The sequence below is a fragment of the Musa acuminata genome, chromosome BXJ1-9, assembly GCF_036884655.1.
Source record: "Musa acuminata AAA Group cultivar baxijiao chromosome BXJ1-9, Cavendish_Baxijiao_AAA, whole genome shotgun sequence".
Lineage (NCBI taxonomy): Eukaryota > Viridiplantae > Streptophyta > Magnoliopsida > Zingiberales > Musaceae > Musa > Musa acuminata.
This window is the reverse complement of record NC_088335.1, coordinates 3,121,730-3,136,439: the sequence shown is the minus strand read 5'-3', so window position 1 is coordinate 3,136,439 and position 14,710 is coordinate 3,121,730. Positions and strand designations below refer to the sequence as shown.

Sequence of the window (14,710 nt, the reverse complement as noted above, 5' to 3'; positions counted from 1 at the left end):
CATCATGAGTCGAATCATGAGCCCAATGGTATGGTTGGAGAAAGAGAGTAGAAGATAAGACTCGCTCATCGTAGTCAAAAGGTGAGGAAGGCAGGCGTGATCCACGTCGCGGCGTCGACCACACGAGCAATTTACTGCCTCCAACTAACCACGTCGGCTGCCAACCGAACGGATTGATGGTTCATGTGAACCCCAAGCCTTCGCCGCCCTGGCGTGTCAATCCACCGTGCATTCATGCATGCATGAGCTCAGAGTTGAGAGAGAGAGAGAGGAAGAGAGAGAGAGAGAGGGTGCTCAACCAGGCCGGGTAGCTCGTGCTTCTCCGATACCATGTGCTCATGATTTGGGTTGACTGGTGCACTTGGTTCGAAGGCAATGTGTTCACTATAAATAGCTCCGTTCATCTCCCCGGATCAACGGCCCCCTAACCTCTTCTCTTCTCTCAATCATCTTATATACCACCGGATGGCAAACCCAAAGTTCTATCTCTACAGTGCTCTCGTCCTCTGCTTCTTCTCCCTTAGCGTCTTCGCGTCCACGGCCTTCGCAGACTCTGCATGGGAGAACGCCCACGCCACTTTCTACGGTGGCGGCGACGCCTCCGGCACCATGGGTGAGTTTGGCCCCCCATAAACGACGCAAATGACCGATACTGACATATGAACGTACGTGTTTGCAGGCGGGGCTTGCGGGTACGGCAACCTCTACAGCCAGGGCTACGGGACGAGCACGGCGGCGCTCAGCACCGCGCTCTTTAACGACGGCCTCATTTGCGGCGCCTGCTACGAGCTGCGGTGCGCCGACGACCCCCGCTGGTGCCTCCCCGGTTCCATCGTCGTGACCGCCACCAACTTCTGCCCTCCCAACTACGCCCTCGCCAACGACAACGGCGGCTGGTGCAACCCTCCCCTGCCGCACTTCGACCTCGCCCAGCCCGCCTTCCTGCGGATCGCGCGGTACCGTGCCGGCATTGTCCCCGTCTCCTTCCGCAGGTGAGCAGTGACACAAGGCGGCCGAGTCCACTGTGGTGATGCTGAGCCGTGCATAACGTAATCCTCCTGCAGGGTGGCTTGCGTGAAGAAGGGAGGGATGCGGTTCACCATCGACGGGCACTCCTACTTCAACCTGGTGCTGATCACCAACGTGGGCGGCGCCGGGGACGTGCACGCTGTGTCGATCAAGGTGTCGAACACCGGGTGGCAGGCCATGTCGGGCAACTGGGGCCAGAACTGGAAGAGTAACGGCTACCTCGACGGGCAGAGCCTCTCCTTTCAGGTCACCACCAGCGACGGCAGGACCGTCAGCAGCATCGACGTGGCGCCCGCAGGGTGGCAGTTCGGGCAGACCTTCGAGGGAGGGCAGTTCTGATGGGAAGTCTCAACGCTCGGCGACGTCAGGGAAGTCGAAGAAGGCATCATGAAACCGGTGTCTTTGGCCTCATGCAATGCCGTGGTAGCGTAATTAGCACCCGCTAAGGCCTAAACACATAAAACTCTGCATGTAGTAGAACAAGGTTTTATCTTTAATATTAAGATGAATGAAGAACCAGTAGTTCTTTAGAAGCTAAGAAACATCTAGCAATACTAAGAAGAATTTAGGGTCGTCGGGAGCGCTGCTGTGCCCATGCTTGCGCCCGGGCCACTGGTATCCTTCGACGTCAAGTTGATGCTGCACACTGCTGTAGTCACTGTAGCCGCCGCAGGCAACGAAGCTGTTGTGATCGCCTTAGCCATCGCAGGCAGCAACAACCGTCGCAAGCCTGCTAATCCCCGTGGTGCTTAATTGTGTATGCAGCCACCGCTAGTGATTAGGCTAGCGATCACCGAAGGTCGCTACCCTCAATAATACTATCGTTACCGTAAATTGTCAATAGCATTTTATTAATCAAGCATGATAAACCTCTTATCGTCCATAAATAGACGACATAATGGATTAGATAGAAAAATAAATCGATATTATAAATTGATTATTTAAGTATCGTAAATCTAAACCAAATAATATTTTTTTCATAAATGAATGATGCTAATAAACATATTTAAATATAAAATATATCTAAAATATTTTTACAATTTAACGTATTTGATTTCAAAACATGACTCTAACACCAATTATAAGTATAAAAATCATAAGTATGATATTATTTTATGAAATACTCTAATACCAGAAATTGAGATCAATTAATGACATCAAATATATAGTGTATATTTTTAGATGCTTATTAGAAAGTTATCTGATATGTAGATATACTCATCACATTTGAAAGTCAAAATGATATCAATTTGTAATAATGAAAAATTCTCTTTTCTTCTTATCCTTTTACCGTCCTATTATCAGCAGCAATAGATTATAAACAAAAGAAAAACCAAAAAAATATAATATTTAAATAATTTATAATAATTTCCAAGAATTTATGTCCCATGAATATAGAATATGTTGCCATCACTCAAATACCTCAAAACACATATTCAAATATAATTTTGTAATTTTCTCTGTTCTCATTTATCGGGTTCTCGAGATGAGAAACCCATACTATCATAATCTTTTTATTAATTATGCTCATTCATTTGAAAGAATTATTTTACGTAATAATGATTATAACTCCTCGATTTTTGTGTAAAAATTATCAGATGAGAAATTATTCTTTCGAACTCCTCATTCAATCATTGTTTATGATTGAATCATTTGTTTCGATGGGTGAATAGATTCGATCTGCACTTTCCTCTTTTCATCTCTGACGTACCCCTCTTCCGCGAGCTTCCAGCCCCCTTGCAGATGTTGCTTATTAGCTAGCTGTCAAATCAATCATATCGGTGGAGGGCTTTAATCGACCGGCTTCTTCCTCTCAAAATCACCATCCTGTTGGACGGACCTCAGCGCAGCTCCCAACGTTTGCCGGTGTTGTGTCAGTGGAAGAGTGCAAGTCTGTGGTTGCTTCTGCCATCGGACTTGCTTGTATCTTCTGCACGTCTTGTTCTTCCGGAAAGTGCCACTTAATAAGAGAATATTATTAATATATTACTGTGCTTTTGAGTTCCAACTCGTGTGGACAACCTCTTGCCCTTCCTTCATCGATTGCTACGGAAGTCACAGTCGTAAGTTGCGTTGGAGACTTCGACGGTGCAGACTTCTTCCATGGAAGACTCCGTCGCGCCGTGTGTGTGTTGAGCTTCGAGTGCTGTACGTACCCACACAGATAGATCGAAAGCGTCGAACAGTTCCTGTAAGGGAATCAAATGATTCGTGCTTTCGGTGTGTCATACGATACTCGTAGACTGTGTTCTGTTTTTCCAGCTTTCCGAAGAAGAATATGAATCGTGATCGATTTATTTGTTTCTGATGACGTCAATTTTCTTTAGCATTAATTCCGAAAAAAGAAAAAAAAACAATAGTCACATACTTATAAAACAGTGGGTTTCTAAAGCTAAGTTAACCGCTCACCGGTCACCGCGCCCCTCAACGCGGGCCCCAACTTCTCAGTCCACAGGCTTTCGCCAGCGCCACCGCTCCTCTCGACCGCCACCACCGCAACGCTGCCGGTCAACCGGTATACCTCTACCCTCAGAAGGAATTCCCCATTTTGCCCCTCAACGACCGCGCTAAACCCCTTCTCGCCCTCCCTCCTCACCGCCAACCCCTCCCCTCTCCCCACCCGCTCGAGCCGGTCCACGATTGTGTCGACCGGCTCGGTCAACGCGAACCGCTCCCGGTCCGAGGTCGCCTCCTCGAAGAGGCCCGAGAGGTCGAGCCCCGGGGAGAAGGAGATGAGGTCGAAGGCGTTGAGCTCCCTGCGATGGTGGGGCTTGCCCGAGGGATCGGTGGCATCTCCGCGGGGCTGCATCAGCGCCGTCCATTGGTCCGCGTCGAAGTCCCTGGCGAACCAGGGGTCGCGCAGGATGCCGTCGATGGAGATGCGGGTGGCGGGGTTGGGGTCGAGGAGGCGGGCGATGAGGCGCCGGAGATTGGGCGAAGTCCAGCGGGGGCAGCGGTGGTGGCCGCGGTAGATCTTTCGGTAGAGGGACATGAGGTTGGGGTCGTTGAAGGGGAGGTAGCCGGCGTTGAGCACGAAGAGGATCACCCCGCACGACCACATGTCCGCCTTCGCCCCGTCGTACCCCCCCGTCATCTTCCTCGTGAGGACCTCCGGCGCCACGTACGCTGGCGTCCCGCATTGGGTGTGCAGCAGGAGGTCACCGTCATCGCCTTCGGAGGAGGAGGAGGAGCGGAGGGAGGCGAGCCCGAAGTCCGAGACCTTGAGGTCGCCGGCCTCGTCCAGGAGGAGGTTCTCCGGCTTGAGGTCCCGGTGGAAGACGCCGCGGGAGTGGGAGTAGGCGACGGCGGAGACGAGCTGGCGGAACAGACGGCGGCAGAGGTCCTCCGGGAGGTGACCGCGGTCCTCGACGCGGGAGAACAGCTCGCCGCCCTTGGCGAGCTCGAGGACGAGGTACACCTTGGAGCGGGAGGCCAGCACCTCGTGGAGGCGGATGATGTGGGGATGTCGGAGCCGGCGGAGGGCGGAGATCTCGCGGATAAAGGAGTCGCCGTCGGCAGAGCAACCAGCAGGACGACGGGGGTTGGGGAAGACCTTGACGGCGACGCCTTGGCCGGAGGGGCAGTGGCGGGCGTGGTACACCTTGGCGGAGGCGCCGCGGCCGAGCAGGCGGCCCATCTCGTACTTGCCGAAGATGACCTTCGCCGGCGACGGCGGCGCACCGCCCCCGGACTCGGTCATGCTCCTCGGCTGCCTCGCCTTCTCGTCTTCCTTTCCTCGAACAGAGAAGCTGAGGAAGGGAAGGGGGAAGCGAGGTGCTCTCGGGCGTCCATTCGATGATATATACACAAAATATTTGCCTGGCCAAGTGGCTTATGACGTCACCGTGACAGGACTCTTATATTAGAACTTTGGATCTGCCGTGAGGGAATAGTTGACTTTGAGCGGCCTCCAAAGAATTCAATGACCGTAGACGGCAATTCGCAGTGCAAATTGTCTTATGATATGAGGTAATAACCATTGAATTCCTATGTAGCAGGTTGGAATGGACGGCTCAAAAACCCAAATAGAATTTGATACAACTCAGAGTTATTATTGGAGTTTCCTTCTTTCCTCGAGCTTTGTTTTCGCTGGGCTTCTTGAGATTATTACGCTTAGATTTACTATCATAATAATAATAATTACTTTATATGAGGTCAGGTTGTTTGCTCCAACCATCATAGTTATCCTTCTGAGCTACACTAAGATACGGATTGGATCCTCCCTTATCATATTATATACAATCTATTTATTGATCATATTTAAAATAATTAATTATAATTAATTAATTTTATTATCTTATTTTTATATATTTTTTAAAATATATATATTTTTATGTTATCGATTTATATTTTTTTAAAATATAAATATTAAAAATAATTTAATTATAGAGAACACTTTATAATTAATACTGTTTAAAGTGGAAGATCGAACATTCCAGTGGTTGGCATGAGAGAACGAACTTGGTTTTGCTTCGAGCTCCTTCGTTGCTGTCAGTCCAACATCTAACATGTAACATGTGTCACACGACCATGGGAAAGAAGGTGTGCTCCTCCATGCCGCCAGGTAGACACGAAGGTCGTCATCCGAAGTCGACACCTCTTGCGGAGAGGCTATCGAAGCAGCCATCGACCGGTCATGGACACGCTTCATGCATGATCCGCTTAGGGTTTGGCCTGTCGGCAGCGGTACCGATGGCGGGTGGACCATTCCCTGTGGCCTATCGGCAGTGAGTGATACCGACGGTGGGTGGAGCGTTCTGCGTAGGTTCGTCATGGGCGGCTGTCTCAGTTTTCGGGAAGGTACGATTAGAAGTAATTTATCAGGTTGAGGTCGTCAGAGAAAGAAGGAATCATTTTGTACTGTCATGTCGTATTCGTACCAAATATATAAATGTAGAACAGTCGTTGGGAACTACAGATTCTGATCACCCAATCACTTCCTCGAAGAAGCAAGGAGAAGAGAGAGGATGGCATGAAAACGATGTGCTCCTCCAAAGCCAGTTTCCTCCTTCCTTGAAGCTGCACCTATGGTACGCGGCCACGGACGTCGCCGTGGTTGATACGCATTCGTCTCTATCAGTAAAGATGCCAGCCCATGAACCTCCCCCACCTTACCCCCCCCTCTCTCTCTCTGGTAGGTGGATACATGCGCGGTGAAGAAGATGCCCGGCCGATTGCTCCTCCCCTTGGCTGTTCCTCACGTGCGTTGTCGCTGTCCGCACGGGTCGTGCCGCCACCCACAGTCGACCGACCAACGGAATTTGTAGGACGAATCTACGGTGGCAAAAGCTACGACGAGTCTGGTCCACATTGCGACCGATCCTCCACGGTCGCATCGAGTGCTCGGACTTGGTGGAATATTCCACCCAGATACGAGACGGCAAAAGGTTGAAGGAGAAGAGTTCGGTTAGCATCCGTTCGTCCTCCATGCGATCGCATGCCGGCTATTTGCCGGTCGACTTCCTCGGCTCCGGTAAAGGCGTCTGAACTCCCTATTAACTGCTGCGTCGGTGGCCGCACATGCACACCGTGCAATCATGTCGTCAGCGGCTCCGCTCCATGCCGGGAGGGTGCCAACTTGGAGATCGCCTGTGGTTTCTGGGGGAGCACCTGGTTTTGACGCCATGGATGGCCAACCACATGGTTGAACCTATTGGGCCGGGCCGACCTATCAGGCCCGTATAATGAACGTACCATTGGGCCTCATCTCCCACATTTCACCTGATCTTGATATTTTATTAAACGCATTCAATAAATGTATAATATACATGACCTAAAACATTAATTGCTTGTTGCATTTGGCTAACGAAGAGTAGATTGCAGAACATAAACGTGTCATCAAGTGATTCGGTCATTATTAGCATTAATATATCATTTTGAACCTACTAAATCATCATAATATTACTTCATACACCTAACCAGGTTTTGTAGCAATTCCTCTCGTCCAAAGGGAGCAGTCTCCACGTTTTGTCATTTCCGGTCGTTGGGTTATGTCTTCATAGTCGTCAACAGATCTGTTTCTCTCAGAACCTATCCTTCATTTGGATGCATAGATGCGATACGCCTTTGGATTTCGAGCCTTCTCTAAGTTTCCAGGGAGTGACTAATCCCAGAAGAAACCTCGATTTTTGTGTACATGGCAGGTTCATAAACAACGTGATGTTGGTGGCACGCAGACTACATATGCACGCGAGCACCATTTGCTTGTCGGAGGTGCTCGATTTGAAGCGTCGCTCACTCCATGGCCACTGCTCAAATGTTCTTCACCATCTTCTTCGTCGTCATGCTCCCGGCTCAGGGGCAGCTCACCCCCGATTTCTACGATGCAGTGTGCCCGCATGCACTGCCCACCATCCGAGCAGTGGTGGAGGCGGCCGTCGCCCTCCAGCCACGCTTGGGTGCGTACCTCGTCCGATTGCACTTCCATGACTGCTTCGTAAACGTAAGACCACATCTTCCTTCTGATATTGTATTAAGAAGAAGAAGAAGAAGAAGTTATTACCTGATGGGGATGACGATGGTGACAGGGTTGCGATGGCTCGGTGTTGCTGGATGATTCCGCCACCTTCGTCGGAGAGAAGACGGCGGGACCGAATAACAATTCCCTGAGAGGGTTCGAAGTAATAGACGACATCAAAGCTGTCGTGAACGCGGCATGCTTCGGAAACGTAGTCTCTTGTGCTGATATCTTGGCCGTCGCCGCGAGGGACTCGATCGTAGCGGTGAGTTGTAGCAGTCCTTTCATGGCATAGCATGGTATGTACTCGTTGTTCATGACATGTTACGTTACAGTTAGGTGGAAGCTCGTACGAGGTGCTACTTGGCCGAAGAGACGCGACGACGGCGAGCAAGGACGACGCAAACGCCGACATCCCCACGCCGTTCTCCGGCTTGCCAGACCTCTTGGCGAAGTTCCAGTCCCACGGCCTGGCCGTCGAGGACCTCGTCGCCCTCTCCGGAGCTCACACCCTCGGGTTCGCTCGGTGCGCCCTGTTCCGGGATCGGCTCTACAACGAGACCTCCACCATCGACAGCGACTTCGCGACCGCCCTCCAGGCGCGATGCCCGCGGACCGGCGGAGACGACGAGCTGTCGCCGCTGGACGAAACGTCCCCGGCGGTCTTCGACGCCGGTTACTACCGAGGTCTGCTGCAGAACAAGGGGCTGCTGCATTCGGACCAGCAGCTGTTTGGGGGCGACGGGAGCGACGACACGGACGCCCTGGTGCAGCACTACAGCGAGAACCCCGGCGAGTTCATGGCTGACTTCGGCGCGGCGATGATCAAGATGGGGAGCATAAGCCCTTTGACGGGGAGCGATGGGGAGATTCGCGAGAACTGTCGGGTGGCGAATGCATGACCGGCTGAGTCCTTGAGAAGTCTTACGCCCACGGCGTTCGTGTGTCTGCTTGTTCGTGCCGATAGCACGAGTGTGGTGTTCGCTTTTTATGTTGGCACGCAATGTTGAATCGTGCCAATGATATGTTCGTCAAGAAAAAGAGCAAAAAGTGTTTGTTGTTGAACTCCGCCTCATCATATTATTATGAAATATTTTGGGTGATTTACTGAAAAATATTTCTCTTTTTTCTTTATCTTTGAAAAGTTGTTTTATATTTTTGTTATTTTTTAAATAGTGTCTCTTATTCAAATTACATCAAAAATAATATTTTAACATATTAAACTATAATAAAAAATATCTTAAATTATAATTTAAAATATCATAAATGAGACAAATGAATTCATAACCCCAATCAAATCAACTTCGAGTCTAAAAATTTGGCATCCTAATAATTTATGAGCAAGGACGATAAAAAAATGCACAATGTGATGTCATTTATCATATTTTTAATAGTTCTTCGGTGTTTTAAAAACACTAATAGTGCTTTTAATTCATCAATCAAAATAATATAACGGTATTGAAAGATAATGTAAATGAATCAAATAAAAAAGTCCAAAACTGATGACAAAAGGTATCATTAGGGTTGTGAGGAATATTTTGTTCGAAAAATGAGATGCCATTTGAGAAAACAAAAAATAAATGCACTTTTGAGAAAAAAAGGAAAAAAAGTTGGAAATCACAGAAATATTTTCCTCGTATTGTAATTAAAATTATTTAAAATAATAAAAATAATTTTACAAACTTTAAATATTTCATAGTGATGCTTCAAAATAATAATAATAGGATCTAATTTTGTAATTAGGATCTCGAAACATAATACGGCCCAACGCTTGATGAGGCCCAAAATGAAGCAACCGCAAAGCCCATTAGAAGTTGCCGGCCCAGCGAGGAAGTCACCCATCAAGCGCTCGACTCCGAGTCCCAAAGAGCCAACTGCCTCCATCTGTACTTCGAAGTAGGCGTGCGAACCCCCATTCCCTGTCTCTCGATTTATGTTCCCATGCTCCGATCTTGGCTCATCACCTCTTCCGTCGCTTCGCGCTCCTCCCGGTTCTCCGTGCTCCGCCGGCGTATCCCCTTCTTCTCCTCTTCCGGCGACAATAAGACGACGAAGATGTCCGGCCAGGGAACGCCTGGGGGTTTCTCCGGAAACCGAGCTTCTCCTCATCCCCGCAAACCCGTGAGTTCCCTTCTTGAACCGATCCCTGTGTCGATAATACGGACCGATGAGATGATACAGGTTTGATTAGGTTTTCTTCGTCCCTTTCACGAACTTTTGGTCGATTCCTTTTGCTGTCGAGATGATATATGTTTGATTGGGTTTTGTTGGTTCTTGAATAGACACTCGTTTCCTTTTTTGTGTCGACCGATCCCTTTGATGATCGCCGCCGTCTTCGTCCTCGAAGTCGACGTTTCGAAGAACCCAATGTCTAATTGTAACTCGTCGATGTTGATTCACCCTACTATAAATCATTGGTCAGATACGCATGCCTTCATCAACACAATGCAGCACATAGGATTTCGGGGATTCAATATGTAGTGGACTTCGTTTTGTGAGCGCCTGATCGTATTGTAATAATAATGCTACACACTTTACTTCTTTGATTGATGCAAAGAATCATTAGTACTATCATAGGACCAGAACTCAATCCTACATGATGATTGTGCTTGAAGGAATGGAAGCAACCCTATGTGTTCTTGAGATGAAAAGTGCAAGTATTGTTATTAGGGCAGCCGGATGTACACTTGTATTGCTTTTCCTATTTTGGTTGCTCATGTCGTAACAGAGCAACACTGCAAGGCACTGCAACGACCGATGTGAATGGTATATATCACAAAAGATGCATGCTATTTGATAGACTCTATAGAACTAAACATACTTTGGTTCATCATTTCATGTGTGCTTAAATATCCTTTGGTTCACAAATTGTTTTTGCTGATTTGCAAGCTGCAGGATTGTTTTACATTTGTGTTGTTTTAAGTTGCTTAAATTCTTTGCTTATGAAATTTGGCTGAGTGCCTTATCCTTTTTGACATACAAATAATCATGAAGCAAATTTGAGTTGGAGGTAATGCTTACTGTTGTTTTGGATTGGATTTGTAGGTTTCTGCTGGCAAATCAATGTATCAGGGTGATGGAGTATACAAGTCCCCTAATGTCTTCCGCAATGCTAAATACCCAAATACTGTCATGTCTCAACATAGTCAAGCTTCTCCAGAGAGTGCTGACGAATCAACATACGAGTCTCCTAACGTCTTCCGCTACGCTAAATCCCCACATACTGTCATAGCTCAACGCAGTCGAGCATCTCCAGAGAGCATTGGCAGCAACATTAGGAGAAGTCCACAAAGTGATGCTGAGATGCAGCATTTTGATATCTGCAAGGCCAAAGATGTGGGTCATGTGATACTAAAGAGATCTCTTCAGGCAATAAATCGGGAAAAAAGAATAGAAGCTGAACGAGCCAAAATTGTTCCTCAGCATATACATCTGAGGCCGGGGATGATTCTGTTGAAAAATTACCTTGATCACGATGATCAGGCTTGTGTTTTCTTTACTCGAATATATATTTTGACATTGATCTACGTTCAGTCTGTTGTTCATATTCTACTTTTAATTCAGTGACACTACTCAAAAATAATTTTCTCCATGTAAACTACTTCAGACTTGGTTATTAAGGAATTTTCTCTTTATATTTTGCAGTTAGGAGATAGGAAATAACACACATCAAATTTGTAACTGAAAATGCACTTCTTATTTTGTTTTTTAATTAATCATACAGAAAGATAGCTGGAGCAATTATAATGTGTAGGTGCTCGAGTGCTTTGGTTTCTCAATTAAGTTCATGTTCTCTCTTTTTTTGCTTCAGGTAAAAATTGTTAAAAAATGTCGAGACCTTGGTGTCGGTTTGGGTGGATTTTACAGACCTGGTTATCGAGATGGTGCCAAACTGCATCTGCGAATGATGTGTTTGGGGATGAACTGGGATCCACAGTCAAGATTGTATGATAGCAAGCGATCAATAGATGGTGCAGAACCACCCAAAATTCCAGAGGACTTCATAGAAATGGTTGACAGAGCCATTCAGTCATCTCATGACTTTTTGAATGCACAATCTCATGGTGTTAATGCTGCATCTGAAGTTCCAAAGATATCACCAGATCTCTGCATTGTGAATTTCTACGATAACAATGGTCGTCTTGGTCTGCATCAGGTATTATCCTACATTTCTATTTGCAAAACACTGATTTTTTTTCTAATGCTGTATTTCCGTGCCATCTTGTGGATTACTTCCAAACCACAATATGGCACCTAAGTTTTTATTGTTTGTATAAAATGGTTTTTAACTTTTGAGTGTAGCTTTCTGAGGTTCATCGGAATTTAGCTGGGACTTCCCTTAAACTGGTTAATACTTGGATTATTTGTTTTCATCTAAACATTTGCCAGAGCATTATGGACTATCTGTTTTTATCCAAGAATGTGATGGAGGCACCGGATTGAAACTATGTTTCTAATCATAGACACTATGAAAGAACTGCAGGCACATGTTTCCACCATATAGACAAAATCGTAATGTTTTTGCATGAATGTTTTAGTAATCGATTCAGAAGATGCTGATGTTCTTTTAACGTGCAGGACAGAGATGAGCGCGAAGAGAGTCTCCGAAGAGGATTACCGGTGGTCTCTTTTTCACTGGGAGACACGGCTAAATTTTTATATGGAGATCAACGAGATATTAACAAAGCTCAGGAAGTTGAACTTGAGTCTGGTGATGTACTAATATTCGGTGGAAAATCTAGGCATATATTTCATGGGGTTTCGTCGATCATCCCAATGACAGCGCCGAAATGGCTCATTGAAGAAACTGGCATGCTGCCTGGCCGCCTTAATCTTACTTTCCGGCAATACTAGCATAGTTAGTTTTCATGTATTTTGGTTGTCCATGTGGACACTCTTTTCCTGAGTCCTGTAGTTGATCTGTAATATAAGCTTTTGCCCAGATGACACAACCAGTTTGCTGCTTCATGCTACTCCAAGCATATGTGATCTTTGGTTTTCTATAAAGAATTGACGTAACAAAACATGTGATAAAGCCTCTGAGCAATGCCATTTCTGTATAAGTTTTTTGTACGAAGACAAACGACTCATCGATCAGTCGTTTCCTAATTAAAATGTGTTATTCTGATTGATCTCATGACAGAATGTTGAACCCAATGCGATCAAATATGCATTTTAATTCAGGCATAATGCAGTTCAATCATTTTATCTGTTACAAATTAAACACTGAGCTGCAGGTTGGATCTCTCTTAAAACTAACATACATGTAGAACTACATACATTCTAGAATTCTCATAATGCTAATAGCTGCTAATCCTAAACTAAACTGCTAAAATGAATCATGTCTACATCTGATAAATGATCTAACAGGGGTACATTCACAAGGTGCTTGCTTGGAAAAAGTACACTTTTACTGAGATTAGAGTCGCTGCACGCCTGAAGCTCTAGCGAGGAACAAAATAGAGCTTACCAACGACATGCAGAAGAGCAACCACAGCACTAAATCCGATACTCATGAAGAGAACAGTATTGGGAGACATCTTGGCCCCTGTGGCAACATCAGTGTAGAACTGGAGCATGGTACTGGCACCTCCACCCGCTGCTGCCGCACCACCACCTACTGCCCTCCGCCTGCGCATGTTAGCAGCTGCTGCTGCACTTCCTCTGGGTGGCGCACCGCCAGCAACCATATCGACTGACTGTTCACTGAACCCAAACAAAACAAAAGGAATTTTGTATCATGTCTTTTGCATGTGCATACGATTGTTGGTGCATTCATTAAATTGGATTGCTCATGACCAGACTCAGTGATGCTTTAATTATCTGTTCAGAACTTGAGTGGCAATAACATGAGGACTCTATGCTAAAAGACCTTGACTCAAGGATGATCAGTTTGAACATTTATAGCAATACTAAATCAGTTAAAATGATGCTGCACGAGCACTAAAGCAGAAAATTGTAGGGGGACAAGAAGACGGTTTCGCAGAGACCAAAGAGCGCCGAAAACCTTTGTTATAACTCTTGTTGGTTAGAAAAAACATATATTCTATTACTTCATACATGCAAATCTTGGCTAGCTACTTTCAAAACCGTCAAGCACTTCAAATTAAAGACGACAACAAACAAGACCAAGCAACTGGATTTTGAAGAGGCACGGGAATGACAGCACAAATTTGCTGCAGATTGTAATGTTAGAAATAAGCTGAATCATGTGTATATAGTGGGAAACTCCTCTAAGAATACAATGAGAGATACACTCCAAAAACGGAGGCCATGATACACTACGTTCTAAATGGAAATCGAGCATGATCACATAAAGTGTATGTTGCTACTCCGTATTGTCTCAGAGGACAACCAAGTAGGTTAAACATCTAAAAATCCGCACATCAGTCACTCAATGGACCACAAATTTCTTATTATTATCAAGTGTATTGGTAATTGCATTTCTCAGTTCTTAATGCCATTTTCAGCAAAAAAAACATCTCAGAAATGAAATTTTACCTATCGAGAAGATGTCTGCCATCTGCAAGCAGGTTGTATAGGAGATGTAAGATCATTTTGATACTCTCATAGGAGATGCTAAACCAATTCTTCTTTTCCTTAACTCGGTTATTTTAGTAGAACCAACAAAATCGCCAACATAACATCAGTAGATCATGCGATTGTCAACTCCAAATCGTACAACGTCAATTGACTATACGTTTTCCTCGTATCACATTTTTCCTATAAAAGTAGGCGCCGGATCTCGGCGAACACGAAAACAACTAGCACATGAAACCTCAACTTAGGGATCTCAGCGACCAATTCGCAGATCCCCTTCTCCTTAAAGTTCACACTAATATAAATCATATTGACAATATCAGAAAACAATAACCAATCAAACATATGGTGGAATCGAGGATTCTAGGTCGAATTTCCCATGTGTTTAGAAAAAAGATCCAAATCAAGCGGGGGCGGCGAAGAAGATCGAGAAGGAATGCATGAGGATGAGGTAAAATTCGCACCTTAGTGGGCTCGAGGGAAGCACAAGCTAGGCGTTCCAAGACGGATATCGCCCGAGGGGGTAGCCGATCGGAGGAATTTGATGCGCGCTTGTGTCGACGAGCCCGTCGAGCGCCGGAAACGGGCCACGCTACTAAGAGCCCAGTTTGTGTGTGGCCCAATCGAATTGATCCAAAATCGACTTGGCGTGATCAGTTTATTGATAATTCGATTTTAAGGGTT

At 46.1% G+C, this 14,710-nt stretch overlaps 5 protein-coding genes across 6 annotated transcripts; 3 read left to right on the top strand and 2 right to left on the bottom strand.

Moving 5' to 3' along the window:
- The first annotated feature begins 336 nt into the window (after nt 1-336).
- On the top strand, nt 337-1,571 carry LOC103997268 (expansin-A2-like). Its single transcript, XM_009418437.3, has 3 exons — nt 337-613; nt 680-992; nt 1,065-1,571. The coding sequence occupies exons 1-3, from the start codon at nt 466-468 to the stop codon at nt 1,366-1,368; spliced, it is 765 nt and encodes a 254-aa protein (XP_009416712.3). The 5' UTR covers nt 337-465; the 3' UTR covers nt 1,369-1,571.
- A 1,732-nt stretch (nt 1,572-3,303) lies between these two features.
- LOC135592504 (CBL-interacting serine/threonine-protein kinase 14-like) lies at nt 3,304-4,817 on the bottom strand. The gene has a single exon (XM_065081994.1). The coding sequence runs from the start codon at nt 4,727-4,729 to the stop codon at nt 3,422-3,424; it is 1,308 nt and encodes a 435-aa protein (XP_064938066.1). The 5' UTR covers nt 4,730-4,817; the 3' UTR covers nt 3,304-3,421.
- A 1,382-nt stretch (nt 4,818-6,199) lies between these two features.
- LOC103996965 (cationic peroxidase 1) lies at nt 6,200-8,622 on the top strand. The gene is made up of 3 exons (XM_009418042.3): nt 6,200-7,471; nt 7,557-7,751; nt 7,822-8,622. The coding sequence occupies exons 1-3, from the start codon at nt 7,271-7,273 to the stop codon at nt 8,386-8,388; spliced, it is 963 nt and encodes a 320-aa protein (XP_009416317.2). The 5' UTR covers nt 6,200-7,270; the 3' UTR covers nt 8,389-8,622.
- Nucleotides 8,623-9,366: 744 nt separating this feature from the next.
- LOC135592502 (uncharacterized) lies at nt 9,367-12,459 on the top strand. The gene is made up of 4 exons (XM_065081992.1): nt 9,367-9,607; nt 10,532-10,969; nt 11,298-11,642; nt 12,065-12,459. Exons 1-4 carry the CDS (start codon nt 9,428-9,430, stop codon nt 12,338-12,340), a joined length of 1,239 nt encoding a protein of 412 aa, XP_064938064.1. The 5' UTR covers nt 9,367-9,427; the 3' UTR covers nt 12,341-12,459.
- On the bottom strand, nt 10,491-14,641 carry LOC135592503 (protein transport protein Sec61 subunit beta-like). 2 transcript variants are annotated; one of them, XR_010479105.1, is made up of 3 exons: nt 14,491-14,641; nt 12,957-13,192; nt 10,491-10,806 (listed from the first exon to the last, which is right to left on the bottom strand). XR_010479105.1 is itself a non-coding variant. In XM_065081993.1 (2 exons), the coding sequence occupies exons 1-2, from the start codon at nt 14,041-14,043 to the stop codon at nt 12,931-12,933; spliced, it is 318 nt and encodes a 105-aa protein (XP_064938065.1). In that variant the 5' UTR covers nt 14,044-14,475; the 3' UTR covers nt 12,634-12,930. The 2 variants fall into 2 exon arrangements, 1 of the variants encoding a protein (XP_064938065.1); XM_065081993.1 differs by lacking the exons at nt 10,491-10,806; nt 14,491-14,641 and adding an exon at nt 13,988-14,475 and having other exon boundaries at nt 12,634-13,192.
- Nucleotides 14,642-14,710: the final 69 nt, after the last annotated feature.

What these genes read in the sequence shown, in the direction of transcription:
- LOC103997268 (XM_009418437.3), top strand. Translation starts at nt 466, where the DNA reads ATGGCAAACCCAAAGTTCTATCTCTACAGTGCTCTCGTCCTCTGCTTC. An exon ending in CGACGCCTCCGGCACCATGG is followed by an intron (nt 614 to 679) that starts GTGAGTTTGGCC and finishes ACGTGTTTGCAG; the next exon opens with GCGGGGCTTGCGGGTACGGC. An exon ending in GTCCCCGTCTCCTTCCGCAG is followed by an intron (nt 993 to 1,064) that starts GTGAGCAGTGAC and finishes ATCCTCCTGCAG; the next exon opens with GGTGGCTTGCGTGAAGAAGG.
- LOC135592504 (XM_065081994.1), bottom strand. Translation starts at nt 4,729, where the DNA reads ATGACCGAGTCCGGGGGCGGTGCGCCGCCGTCGCCGGCGAAGGTCATC.
- LOC103996965 (XM_009418042.3), top strand. Translation starts at nt 7,271, where the DNA reads ATGGCCACTGCTCAAATGTTCTTCACCATCTTCTTCGTCGTCATGCTC. An exon ending in TCCATGACTGCTTCGTAAAC is followed by an intron (nt 7,472 to 7,556) that starts GTAAGACCACAT and finishes CGATGGTGACAG; the next exon opens with GGTTGCGATGGCTCGGTGTT. An exon ending in CGAGGGACTCGATCGTAGCG is followed by an intron (nt 7,752 to 7,821) that starts GTGAGTTGTAGC and finishes GTTACGTTACAG; the next exon opens with TTAGGTGGAAGCTCGTACGA.
- LOC135592502 (XM_065081992.1), top strand. Translation starts at nt 9,428, where the DNA reads ATGCTCCGATCTTGGCTCATCACCTCTTCCGTCGCTTCGCGCTCCTCC. An exon ending in ACCTTGATCACGATGATCAG is followed by an intron (nt 10,970 to 11,297) that starts GCTTGTGTTTTC and finishes TTTTTGCTTCAG; the next exon opens with GTAAAAATTGTTAAAAAATG. An exon ending in GTCGTCTTGGTCTGCATCAG is followed by an intron (nt 11,643 to 12,064) that starts GTATTATCCTAC and finishes TTTAACGTGCAG; the next exon opens with GACAGAGATGAGCGCGAAGA.
- LOC135592503 (XM_065081993.1), bottom strand. Translation starts at nt 14,043, where the DNA reads ATGATCTTACATCTCCTATACAACCTGCTTGCAGATGGCAGACATCTT. An exon ending in GGCAGACATCTTCTCGATAG is followed by an intron (nt 13,193 to 13,987) that starts GTAAAATTTCAT and finishes GTTTGGGTTCAG; the next exon opens with TGAACAGTCAGTCGATATGG.